Source organism: Carcharodon carcharias, chromosome 31 (genome assembly GCF_017639515.1).
Source record: "Carcharodon carcharias isolate sCarCar2 chromosome 31, sCarCar2.pri, whole genome shotgun sequence".
In the NCBI taxonomy this organism is placed as follows: Eukaryota; Metazoa; Chordata; class Chondrichthyes; order Lamniformes; family Lamnidae; genus Carcharodon; species Carcharodon carcharias.
Window position 1 is genome coordinate 18,091,698 of NC_054497.1, and position 13,972 is coordinate 18,105,669.

Genomic DNA, 13,972 nt, shown 5'->3' on the forward strand with positions numbered 1-13,972 from the left:
GGACAGCTCATCTTGGGGTTAAATACGACACCAAGCTTGCAACCAGGCTGGTTTAATCTGACTATTGCAGGGAAAGGGATGGAGTCGGTAGCTCAGGAACAGAGTTTGGAGTGGAGACCAAAAGTGTCTTCCATCTTCCTAATACTTAATTGGAGAATGCTTCTGCTCATCCAGAACTGATGTCAGATAAGCAGTCTGATAATTTATCAACAGTGGAGAAGTTGAGAGAGATGTTAGTGGTGAGATAGTGGTGTTGTCAGCATATATGTGAGAACCAACCTTGTGTTTTAGTTGATGTCGTCACAGGGCAGCAAACAGATGAGATGTAGGAGGGGGCCAGGGATAGATCCTTGGGGGACACCAGAGGTAACACCGAACAAGTGCCAAATGAGAAGCCATTGCAAGCAATACTGTGGATGCGATAAGATAGATAAGAATGGAACCAGGTAAGAGTTGGTCCAACCAGTTGGACAGCGGAGGAGGGTTTTTGGAGGAGTATGGTGCAGTCAGTGTAGACAGGTGGAGAAGCACGAGGAGGGAAAGCCTTCCTTTGTTGCAGTCACTTTGGATGTCATAATAGCAGTTGGTGATACTGCTGAACATGCAGTCTTGGAGCAGGAAAATAATTGCACTGTGGGGACTGTCAAGATTATGATGCTTGGTTAAACTTTACAAATTTATACTTTACCTGGACAACAGCTACATGAATTAAGAAACCTTTGGCATACTGGCAACCGAGATTGGATGAGGTATGGCAAGTGTTTTTTTTTTATGGTTCCCAATCAGCGAAGCCAGTAAATTTTTAAACTCATCACAAGTAAGGATGCACAATTTAAATTGGCAGAGAGGACTGAGAGGCTATGGAATGCTCTATGAGTGTTACTGATCTGATGTTGACATGGTCTCTGCTGCAAAGTAGTTTAGATGGCTGCTTGAAGGAAAGGGAATAAAGGGATATAGGGATATATGAATAGAGTAGATACATGGGATTAACTCTAATGCTCCTATGTGGAATAAACCAACAAAAACCTGGGTTCAGTCAAAGGCTTCAGTCAAAAAAAATAAGATGCGAAAAGATGAAAAGAAATGCATCCTTACTGGAAGGGTCACATCAGCGTGTCTACAAATAATATGCCAAAAACAAAATATTTTAGAACTTTACAAAAAAAACTATAAATGTACTGAATAGGCAAACTAACTGAATTCCTCTGTACAAAAACAACAGAGCCAATAATCAGCAGAACCAATAGTTCAGAAGCAGACTTTTTCATATATTTGAGATCACTAAGCTTGCTCCTTGATGAAATGTGATAAAATGATGTTCTCCCAAATGACATGGGCAGAAGACTGAACCACTGATTCAACAGTCCAGGTCACATACCTTCTCCAGCGTCTGGCGGATCTCCCCTCTGGCAGTGATCTTCACTTTTAAGGCAGCCTCATATTCATCCTCAGAAAACCGACACCGCTTGGATATACTGCTTTCCGCATCTTCAGACTTGGACCTTTTTCGTGGCACAACTTCGTCTACAAAGATGGATCCAAAAAAAAGTAACCAGAATAATTTTCAACTACAAGAGACAATCTTTGGATTTACACCACCATACAAAATTTAGATTCATTGTGAACTCTGATCTATATTTTAGCATTTCTCAAATTCACTGATTGATCAGATGCTTATGTTCTAGATGGCGAAGGCTGAAGGGAGCGTAATTCGTAACACATCAGCTTTCTAGGTCTGAACACTTAAAATTGGGTACCATACGTACAGGATAAATGCTTCTGGTTTAGGATTTTGGCAAGATACATTCATTACTGGAAGCTATACCACCAGTTTATGTTGCTGGCCAATCTGCAGGACAATAAACTGTGCAATATTTTTGTAATTTAAAAATGTATTCTATCTTCAAGTGGCTACTAAAGCCCTACACTTTTGTTAACAATTCAATTTACTCATTTCTTGACCTTCTCTGAACATTGTTTCTCTACTCAATACACTTTCTTTTATTTTGATGGGAGGGACTGTAATACAAAACAAATTATTGCATTTCTTTGCCTTATATCCTTTGCCTTTCATACAAGTGGGGCAATAAGCCAGGGACTGTGTGGTTCAGTAACCAGACCTGGACCAAAATTTACACCAAGCAGATGGAGGGAAAATAATGGTTAATGGTTCCTAGTGAAGTCGAGCTTGGGCAGTCACAATTCAAAGTCAAATCCAGGTGAAGCATAGACCGTGATTTGCACGAAATGGGCAATGTGATTCCTGGAGGCCATAAGGGCTTAGAAGAGCAAATGGTAGTTTTGAGCTGGTGCAGTAGTGGCTGTTATTTATAAGCTAACATGAAAGCACATTACTGGGCTGGGCATCACTAAATATTACCTAACATGTACTATAGCTATCCTGGAAGTACCTAATGCTGTCTTTGGGTGCAAAGAAAAGTGTTCCATTCAACAGTACTGTCATCTCGTTTCCTTGATGAGCATCAAAAAGGTAAAGAAGATAGGTCTTCAGTTTCACCACCATCCTATCCCTACAGTTCCGATAAAAATATGGTTATTAAAGTAAGCCCGTTTGTAACATTCTGGGCTTTACAAAAATTTCATAGGTCTATGATGTATTTTTTTTTGGCAAATGACCCTGGTTAACATGGAATTACAATTTATAAAATTAGACAGCTAAGCAAACCAACAAAAAGAAAGTGAAGTCACAACTGCCTCCCACTGCCAAACTCCCAAAATCTCATTTTTATGAAGAGGTACATATTTATTTGTAACAGATGCAAATTAGTTTAAAAACATACAATGCATCTCAAGAACAAAAAGCATCACAACATTTCATAAGTTTGAAAGATAGAAACGCTTACAGAATTTGTATTTATTAACGTGTCTCAATTGCCCCCAAAGTGCATTTCCTTGAATTTCCTTGCAGTGTAGACAATGCCTTTATTTGGTATGTATAGAAATATTACTCAAGAAACCTAAGAGCTCAATTTTTCTCCCAGCTTAGAGCCAAACAGAATCAATTATTTTACTTTCTTCCGCTTCCCTCAAAAAAGGTCAACTAAGGAAGCCATCTCCAAGTTGAACGGATGTTTTCAACTATTATTTTGATGGGAGCGACTATTTTTAATAATCAGTTTTCAGTGGCTGAGAATCAGCTTTAAAGGTCGGTTTTCAGAAAACAAAAACTCTTTAGATCAAGATTAACACATACCACCAACCTTTACACAAAAACCACATTAAATTCAGGTATTGATTATCAACCAACAATGAGTCAGATCCCCTCAAAGTTCCAATGACATCTGAATGAGTAAATTACATTTCATGGCTCTTTCAGGATTAATAACATAAAAGTGCAAAACTACCGATAAAAGTGACAACTACATCTACTACTGCCACAGTTGGTTATAAGTACAAGCACTTTTTATGCTTGACATTCAATAAATACTAACATCTCTTCTCCACCTACTGCATGCTAGATCTTGTAAAGATTCGTTGATATTGTGGATTTAAGGAATATTGTTTGTTGTGCTTTAATGCAAAGTAGCTGTACTGTAAATTGGGTATGTTTATATAACTCACCCAGGATATACAAGAAAATGAATGCTGACTTGCAGTGTTCTGTGAAGTCAATGACATCCAAAGATTAAATTACTCCCAAAAGGTTATTTAAATTGTACAGTCCCTGAACCAGGACGTACCATAAATTTCCAAAGTAATGAGATGGGGATATATTTTTGCATTTTAAATCTTTAAGTATTTGTTTTTTATGAGCATTTCCAATTCAAAAGCTGGAGAGCCAAAGACAACCCTTTTTAAGGAAAATGTGGCCGCACAAAACTGTAAAGGATAAAGGGGAGCCTGTGGATGTGGTGTACTTAGGTTTCCAGAAGGCATTTGACAAGGTGCCACATAAAAGGTTACTACACAAAATAAGAACTCATGGCGTAGAGGGTAATATATTAGCATTGATAAAAGACTGGTAAGCTAACAAGAAACACAGGGTAGGCATAAATGGGTCTTTTCAGGTTGGCAAGATGTAACAAGTGGAATGCCACAGATCAGTGCTGGGGCCTCAATTTTTAACAATCTGTATCAATCATCTGGATGAAGGGATTGAATTAAGATAGGTAGGAAAAGTAAGTTGTGAAGAGGCATAAGGGGTTTGCAAGGGTTATAGATAGGTTAATTCAGTGGGCAAAAATTGGCAGATGGCATTTAACGTGGGAAACTGTGAACTTGTCCACTTTGGCAGGAAGAATTTAAAAAATGCATATCATCTAAATGGAGAGAGGTACAGGGGGATCTAGGTGTCCTGGTACATGAATCACAAAGTTAGTAGGCAGGTGCAGCAAGTTATTAGGAAAGCAAATGGAATGTTGTTGTTTATTGCAAGGGGAATGGAATAACTAAGTAGGGGTGTTTTGTTACAGTTGCACAGGGAATTAGTGAGGCCACATCTAGAGTACGGTATACAGTTTTGGTCTCCTTATTTAAGAAAACACATAACTGCATCATAAGCAGCTCAGAGAAGGTTCACTCGACTAATTCCTGGATGAAAGGATTATCTCATGAGGAAAGGTTGGACAGACTGGGCCTGTATACATTGAAATTTAAAAGGATGAGAGGTGATCTTATTGAAACATAGAAGATCCTGAGGGGGGCGTGACAGAGTGAATGCTGAAAGGGTGTTTCCCCTTGTGGCAAAGGCCAGAACCAGGGGACACAGTTTAAAAATAAGGGGCCCCCACAGTTAAGATGGAGCTGTGGAGAAATATTTGCTCTCTGGGGAAGAGTTCTCCAGACTCACGGCTCTGAGAGAAGTGGAGGCAGGGTCATTGAATATTTTTAAGGCAGAGGTAGATGACTAACAAAGGAGTGAAAGGACATTGGGGGTAAGCGGGAAAGTGGCTGGCGTTGAAGCCACATCACCTTACTGAATGGCAGGGCAAACTCAAAGGGCCAAATGGCCTACTCCTCCTCCTAATTTGTATGTTTGCATGTAACAATGGCAAACATCGATTTTGTCCTTTTTAATTGCTTTTTAATTTGTGTGTGAATATTAGGATACTGACTCAGAAGGGATTCTGTGCAGGGCCACTGATTATGCACTGTACAGCTGATGCTCAATCACTTGTGGATTTATGACCAACTCTGAATGTCAATTCAAACTGCTGTTACTATTAGGGTCAGTAGCTCCTTCAACTATCCTGTTGAGGTCATTAGCACTATTTAAACAAACTTAAAACCAGATATAACCATCATCTTAATTATTTTTAAACTTTTTGAAGTAGGGTTTCGTTGGCAATTTATTTGAGGATATACTGATGGAGCAATAGCCAGAAATCAATGCTGTTTGCAGTCAACTGTGGCATCCAATTTGCAAGATGTGAAGGGCTCAATTTATACTTATGTATGGCTACTCAATGAGCAAGTTATTCAGAACTACCTATCACAATCATTTCAGATTCAATAGTCATTGCATAAGGCTTATTCTTAAGGTTGACTTATTTGTTCCATAAGCACAGGTTACTTAGGTTAGACAAATACCAGAAACCATCCCAGCAATGTGCTTGGAAACAATTTTATAAGACCAAGCCTATGTTTTAATGGGATTTAAGGGCTGATTTTTCGAAGTGTGTGCTACTGGAAGAAAACCTCACTTGCCACTTGGAATGCATATGGAAATCATGGTTGTGTTGTTCATGACTTTTTTGATATGCATAGTTAGCATTGTGTATGACCAAACACGATCTGTGTTGCTAAATGTCCACAATTGCCATGATAGTTGACTATGTCCAAACTATTATCTTCTTCAAACTATGAGAAACCTTTCAGTTAAAGAAACTGTTTTGGACCATTAAGTGTATGCTAAATCACTGATTTCAAAGGCCACTGAACCTCACCTACGCCTTTAGTTTTAGCAAATTAAATCACAACCACGTAGGAGTACAATTATTGCCACTGACCATAGCACTCCTTTTAACATCTGGGGGCTTTATTTGATGGAATGCTATTTAAACATGTTTAAAATCGACGACTGCTACAGAAGCCAGTAGCCTGGACCGTTATACCAGTAAAGGAGATGGTGTGAAGTGACTAACATTGCTACTTTTTTTTAAGAAAGGAGAGAGAATACAGATAAACAGTATTCAGATACCATCGTATCTTAATAATCAATTTTGCGCAATGCTTCCAATGAAGAAACTACTTACTTGGTTCTTGCTTTTGTCTTGTATCAGCTGCTTGCTCTTTATGGTCTGTATCTATGAAGCAGAATGTAAAAAAAATCTGTTGAGTCACTATATAATTCAACAGTGAAACATCCACTTTGTGGTAGTGCTCCACCTCACTGAAGTGTACAAAATTCTTATGGGGCTTGACAGGGCAAATGCAAATGCAGGAGGGATGTTTCCCCTGTTTGGGGGCATGGAGGGGGAGGGGTCTAGAACCAGGTGACAGTCTCAGAATAAGAGGTAGACCATTTAGGACCAAGATAGCAAGGATTTCTTCCATCAGAGGGTGGTGAATCTTTGGTATTCTCTATCCAGGGGGATGTGAAAGCTCAGTCACTGATTATATTCAAAGCTGAGGTTGACAGATTTCTGAATACCAAAGGCATCAAGGGTTAAGAGAGATAGTGTGGGAAAATGGCATTGAGGTAGAAGATCAACCATGATCTAGTTGAATGGCAGAGAAAGTTCAAAGGGCTGAAAGGCCTACTCTTACTCCTATGCTCACGTCTAATACCAATACCTCAATCAGTGACAGAGGAAAATTCAGGTTTAATGTTAACTGTAAAACCAAATGTAACAGTGAAAGGTCACAAAACTAGTGGAATGAGGGGGAGGACAAGATGTTTTTATGTTGCATTTGGTTGAGCATTTAACTGAAATTTACTGTCTTCATCCTTATGGGTTCAAAATGTCCTCAAAGATCTTTGATAACATTTATATTTCACATCTTCACAAACAGTTTTGGGGCAGAGTTATGTTTAAAACAAATTGAATTTGCAAAACGAAATACATATTGTCAATGTCTGTAGGTTGTGGCCTTCGAACCAAACAAGCTAGTGTGGGGAATATCACAATTTCAGACTGATGCAAAGATCTATTATTGCATCTCAGGTCCATTAGTCAAAACGAGCTGGGACATTCAGTAACTTATCACCTCATTGTAGGTGGCAGATGGATGCTGCATAGACATTAACAAACAATATGCGCCAAGGAGGGTCTAGTTGACAAAACTCTTGGTGAATCCATGCACAGGAAGGTGTCAACAACACTGCACATGCCCTACCACTTGGTATAGGAACTAAAAAGAAAGCCCACGCTCAGGGGTTTAGAATAAATGACTGAGACACAGCTCTTGGCTTAAGCTCCAAATGCAGGTTAGGTCTTAGAGTTAGAACTTGTCTAAAGGCAACAGCATGCAAAAATTTGTCAGTCAGTCTGCCTGCAAAAAAGACAGTGTATAGTTTATTACTTCAATGATTTTTTGATGAGTGAAGTGAGATTGAGTTAACAGAGTGGAATTTACTCTAACCTTTCTAAATTCACCTGCAGTTAGTGAATTAAAGCAGCGTAATGAATTTTTGTCTGGTCTTGTTTCACCAAGTTTTTCTCAGTATGCTTTTGAAGTGACTAGAGAAACACATGGGGAGGGCATACACAAAAAGACAGAATGTCTAGTTCTGATCACTATGCAACCCTATTTTTCCATGCCTGGGTTACGCTACTGCATCATTTGGTACTAGGTAGCAGCAGTAGAACACCTAGCACAAGTCACTGACTACCTGTGACCAGCACCTCTGTAACTAAAATTGAGAGCAGGTCCTAAAGTCAAGCTGCTAACCTTGAAACGCATCAGAGCAATTATTTATTATGACTGTAACCAGTCAGGCCACAGAACAAAAACAGCTGAATACAGGCAAATATATAAAAAGAACCAATAATTCGGACCTTTGTACAAACTTCCAATATACAAAGTCATTGTCATCGAACAGGTGGTTAGCTGAAATATATTTTTGTTATCTCTACCAATACAAATAGCTAATTAGAGCTTGGAAATGTTTGACCTGTAGTCTTCTTGGGATCCAAGGGTCAGAGTCCTTGTTAAGAGGTAATTTGTAAAAGTATGTAGAGTGTCAAATGAATACTTCTCCAATCGTGGAATGGCAAAACGAAACTTGAGGGTTTTGCCAAAAGAAAATATTGAGATAAAGCTCCTCTCCGAGAAGAGGGAAGTCTTCTTAGAGGTTAGCAAAACAACTAACCTTAGAATTCAGACAGAACTGAGCACACAGCACTACGGGGAAATACTTGAATTGTCAGAGCCTGCACTTCTTAGGCAGTTGCAGGTACTGTAAAACCATCTTCAAATGAAAAACTAGCAATATGTTGAGACAAACAGCTAAACAGTCTTCTTCCTGCCTTGCCTTCAAAAAAATAGGTGATTGGCGATGATCTCATGAATGGTGGAGCAGGCTTGATGGACCGAATTGCCTACTGCTGCACCTATGTTCCCATTTAACAGGAGCCATCACAGCCTGTTGATCCTTTCTGCTGATATTAATCTGGATTGGTATCTAGACTGAAACCAAATGATTGCTTCTAGTGTGTGTGTGTGTGTGTGTGTGTGTGTGTGTGTGTGTGTGTGTGTGTGTGTGTGTGTGTGTGTGGTGTGTGTGGTGTGTGTGGTGTGTGTGCGTGTGTGTGCGTGTGTGTGCGTGTGTGTGCGTGCGTGCGCGCGTTGAGTGATCAGTCAGGTCACCTGCACCCATTATGTTTGATTTTCTCCATCTCATCCACAAAGCTGAATTTTACTCCTATGGGGACAAGGAACCAAAATTCACTGCAACAGAAGGGCTGGACACTTTTGCAGTCAGGGCTGCCTTCCAGCAATTAAACAGTCTTCTTCAGATCTTATCCAGAATTTGAAAGAGCATATTTTCCATCCTGAAGCTGGATTATACATTGTGGGAGGAGGAATGGGGGTTGATGGGCAAATTACCCTTTTCCCATTCCATAACTTCATATTTTGTCACACTCTTCGCCACTCCTCTCCCAAGTGAATCATGGAGGGATGCGGGTTCACAGCTATAAGCAGCTCCAGGGCACATGGTCTAAATGGCCAGCTGCAACAGCGGCCATCAAGCTATTCATTGGCTAGTTGATCACAGTGAGGCTAATTCTGTCTTCATTTGTAATTTCCAGCAGGAACTAGATAGCTATGTGGAGTGCAATCTGATCTTTCCCTCCATAATCCTGATCCAAACCAAGCAGCGCATTTAGCTGCTAAGGCAGAGGGTTCAGTTTTTATATTCCATCTAATGTTGTGCAATGCTGAAAGAGCGGCATTGTGATTCGCAGTTATTAGGAAAGATTCAGATGCATGTCTTAAAACTGCAGTCCAGAGAGTTAACCATGCAGAGGCAAGCTTCAGTGGACCGATATCAAAAAGGTACAAAGATCAAGCAACCAAGACATTTATAAACTTTTGTGCTAATGACATAACAGGAACAGAAAACAAGGCATTACAAATAGCTGAGGAGGACAAAATTATATATCAAAAAGCATGAATACTAAAATCATTGACATCTTCCTTCTTTACTCCTCCCAACAGCATTTGTAGTCTATTGCAAGTACATGCATTTAACAGTTGTATATGTTTAATCTTACCAAATTAACAATCAAACTTAGACAGTAAAATGATTCACAGTTTTATATATGGTTGGCCACTTGTAAATCTTTCATTCCCTTCTCCTATTGGAGACCTTCCTTCAGCCATCTAGCCCCTGTGGAAATACCCTTTCTAAGCTCTTCCGTTTTTATTTGTCCCATTCCACCTTTGAAGACCCTTTGCATGTTTTCTATATTAAAGGTATTATATAGAGCTATTATTTTACTTTTCAGGTTTTTCTGTTACTCATTCCCATTGTTACTGTATCTATATGATATATTCAGGAAATGATATTCATCACTTTGGTAACAATTACTTAAAAATGTTTTTGGAACTGATCAAAGAAAAATCTTAATGCTTAGAAATGGGGGTATGTTCCTTCTTTTTGCAACCCTAAACCATTCATATCACTTAAGTTTGAGTAAAACTGTTTCTATTCTGTTTTAATGCACAGCCTCAAAAATACCCACACCTACGATATGAAATTCCCACACCTACATGCCAGCCACCCTTCCAGCCCAAGTTATGGAGTCATTGCCATTCAGAACTGCATATACGTTTTACAATTTTAGGACATTTACAATTGATGAGAACAGGCCTAACAAGTGAAAGGGAGAATCAGCACCCATAAATTTAGCACCAAATTACATCCAAAATATTTTCAGTGACAATGCAGCACAACACCAAGCAAGCATACCTGGATCATCATTTTTTGGTACCAGCTCTTCACTTTCTGTTTTACTCTCAATTATTGGCTCATCCTCATCTGATAAAACAAGGAATGCTTCTTCTGGCAAGTTGCCATTGCACTCTTCTTTTGTTGGAGAACTGCATGGAGATGCGTCCATCTGTTCTTCCTGCAAGTCTTTTGATGGACTGTCCTTTGGTGCTGGGGAATCCACTACAGGAACAATTCCTTGGTTACAGGCTAATTCACTGTCCTTCTCTGGGGCCAATTTCTCCAAAATGGGGATTATTTCTTCAATTTCCAGTTGGTTGTTCTCAGCTGATTTGTTCTCACTTAATTTGTCTTTTGTTGCAATCTCACTTTCAGTCTCTGCACATTCCATCTTAGAGCTTTCACAATCATTTTTCTCCTGCACAGATTCTATGCTACTTGTTATTGCCTCTTCACTAATGTCCAATGAACTTTCATGGTCTTCCTTTTCTCTCACAGAGGAAGAGGAAGACTGGAACTTAAGGCTACTTTCATCTGGTATTTCCTGACTCCTGCTGTCATCAACAGAAGGTGGTCTTTCCTTTTCTGAAAGGCTCTGAGAATCAGAACATGATTTATCTGCAATTAAAGAATCCTGCTTCAACTCAACACAGTCTGATTCCACAGTGTCATCTCTTTTGCTCTCAACATCTACCAAAATTTGGTTTCCTGTGCTCCCAGTAGAAATCTGTTCATCTTTAGCAGCTGGGGATGTCGAGTCCATTTTTTCATCTTTTGAGCTTAAATCCTTATTTTCATTAAGACATTTTTCAGCAAAGTTTAGTTCAGGTGTTTGTGTGATACTAAGTTCATCAATGGAGTTGCCTTGCAGTTCCTCAGGTCCCAGCCTCACATCATTAATACTATCAATGTCAGCATCATCCATGCAGTTAGTATTTAGTGAGGCTTTGTTGTCACAATCTCCATTTTCATGTCTACCATTACACAGTTTAGTTTTGGTCTCTTCATTGGCTTTTAAAAGTTCCTCTCTGCTTTTATAGATAGCCTCTAGCTGTTGTCGGTCACTTGCGCGCATTGTTTTTCTGGCCTTGAAGACTTTTTTTGGAAGCTCTTCACTGGTATCCATCTCAGAATTCCTGAAAGCAAGAAAATTAAAAGGAAGAACTGTGAGATAAAACTCATATAGCAAACTCAACAGGTCAGGCAATTAAACCAATAACTACACATTATTTAGTTAAAAGCAAAATACTGCAGGTGCTGGAAATCTGAAACAAAAACAGAAAATGCTGGAAAAACTCAACAGTTCTAACAGCATCTTTGGAGAGAAAAACAGAGTTAGCGTTTCAAGTCTGTATTACTCTTCTTAAGAGCTAAAGAGAAGTTAAAATCTGATTAAATTTATACTGTTTAAGGGGGGGTGGGGTGGAGATGCTGAAGCTGGCTTTCTTACCTTAAATGCCACCATCAGCAGCTCCTTTAGCCAGTACCACTACCATTAACACTCCTTTGTCCTTTTGTTCATGACATCTTTGTCAATCTCTCCTTTGCCTCCACCTATCATTGGCCTTCTATCCATCTTCACCTGCTCCACTCCCCTTAAACAGTATAAATTTCATCACATTTTTACTTCTCTTTAGCTCTGAAGAGTCATATGGACTCACGTTAACTGTCTCTCTCTCCACAGATGCTGTTAGACCTGCTGAGTTTTTCCAGCATTTTCTGTTTTTGATCATTGGCTTCCAACATATTTAGATCTGCCCAGTATGGTCATTTTCCAAAGCAGTTTTCTAGCATTCAGCACACCGTAAACTTAGCGCAACCCAATAGTCAACTAATTCTTAAAGGGAAAAGAATCTCAGTAAAATTAATCATACTTTAAAATTGCCAAGTTAAAATCCATGTGATTCAGAACCAACTACTAACAGTTTTAACCTAGTTAATAACTATTACTAGAATTATATTTTCAATTTAAGTGCTGCATACATTTGGGTTAAATTGATACACATCTCTAATGTACTTAAGGCAAATCAGAGCATTTTCAGGTTTAGAGATATTTATGCAATTTAAGTTCACCACATTTATTTCAGTATCAAACTCTTAACATACAAGTGGTCTCTGATATAAAATCAGAGCAACAAAACCTGACCTACAGGTCACAGTAATAAAAACAATATACGGGAATGCAAGGATACAAAAAGTAGATAAATTTGAATACCCTTTTCTTGAAGTATTAATTTGCTTGCTTACTCTAAGAAGTGTAAACAGCTGCAATTACTACTTTGTGTTGTGGTATTACAGTGATGTACAATTAGTTTTTAAACTTGATATTGGAATATAGGAACACCTGTGGCTTGTGGCTGCCCCAAGGGACTGGTGCTGGGTCTTCTCTTTGAATCACTGCACTCCTCATGGTTATGGTGCTCCCATGAACGTATTAGATAGGAAATTCTTCTTGCTAAACTTCACAGAGACTGGTTACAATAAAGCGGTTTGCTAAACCACTTTAAAAGCCATTAAGCGTTAGCAATTTAATGTGGGAAGTCACATGCAGGCCAGATCAGGTAAAGACAATAGACTCTCGCCACCACCCCATCTCACTCCCCCTAACAAAAGGTACTGGCGAAGCTGCAGATATTTTACAGAAATCCAAAATCTTTCATGGTTCTTTTGCTGGTGCCAGTCCGTTCATTGCCAATTTTACGAGCCGCCATGGTGATATTTACTCATGATCTCCGGGATACCAATCAAACACCATAACCAATGGCTACCATACACATTTTCCAGGCGATTTAATTAAATGTTTCAGTAAAATTAGCTTTTACAAAGTGCTGGCAACCTCAGGCTATGCAAAATATTCTTTACAACAACTTCAGATTTACAAACTCAATGCTGGCACAGTTCTGATTACTTTCCTTTTACAGTCACCTCCTGGTGTGTGCACAAAATTCAAAAATATTAGAAGGATGTTTGAGTGGGGAAGGAAAGGCACTTTCAATTTTAAGTAACAACCCTCCCCCAACTTTAAATATCTCAAAAATGTCCACCTCATTTATTTATAAATTTGTACACTTTGCAACCTTTTTCACTAACTAAATCTGTCCATTCTTCATTTTTGTTATATATTCATACCCAAGGTCATCCTAATGAACCTGTGTGCCATCACTCCCATTGCCTCGATATTCTTCCTATAATGCGAAGCAAGATTTCACAGTAGCCCAACTGTTATCAAACTAAGTTTTATATAGATTCACCACAACTCAAATGAAAGCAGAATACAGGAAGCTCTATGTATGCATCTTTTGCAATGCTTGATACTGATGATATTCCATTCACCAGATCTTCTACTGTTCAGTCAAACTCAAACATATACTGAACAAAGAAAACAGCAAACAAAACATTGACAGCCCATTTTATTAGCCTGGCAACTCAGCTTCCCGTTCAAACCAATTTGGCCTTGCGCAAAAAAAAAAAAATCAGCATTGACAGTTTTAAGATAGACATCCAATGAAAGCAGGGAAACCTGGTCAGCAGGATAGGATGCGGCCAATTGTCACAGTATTCAATGCCCTTTTGATTCACGAGGTCAAAACTATTCCAACTCATATTTTG

General features: G+C 39.0%; 1 protein-coding gene across 7 annotated transcripts in view; it reads right to left on the bottom strand.

The window, feature by feature from the left end:
• The window catches only part of LOC121271729 (activating transcription factor 7-interacting protein 1-like), a 183,916-nt gene that overhangs the window by 80,602 nt on the left and 89,342 nt on the right, over positions 1-13,972 (bottom strand). For all 7 annotated transcript variants that reach the window (XM_041177924.1, XM_041177929.1, XM_041177928.1 and 4 more), the window contains 3 exons: positions 10,382-11,499; positions 6,219-6,269; positions 1,382-1,527 (listed from right to left, as the gene is read on the bottom strand). In XM_041177924.1, coding sequence (XP_041033858.1) covers positions 1,382-1,527; positions 6,219-6,269; positions 10,382-11,489 — 1,305 coding nt within the window. In that variant the 5' untranslated portion in view covers positions 11,490-11,499. The remainder of the gene's footprint in view (positions 1-1,381; positions 1,528-6,218; positions 6,270-10,381; positions 11,500-13,972) is intronic.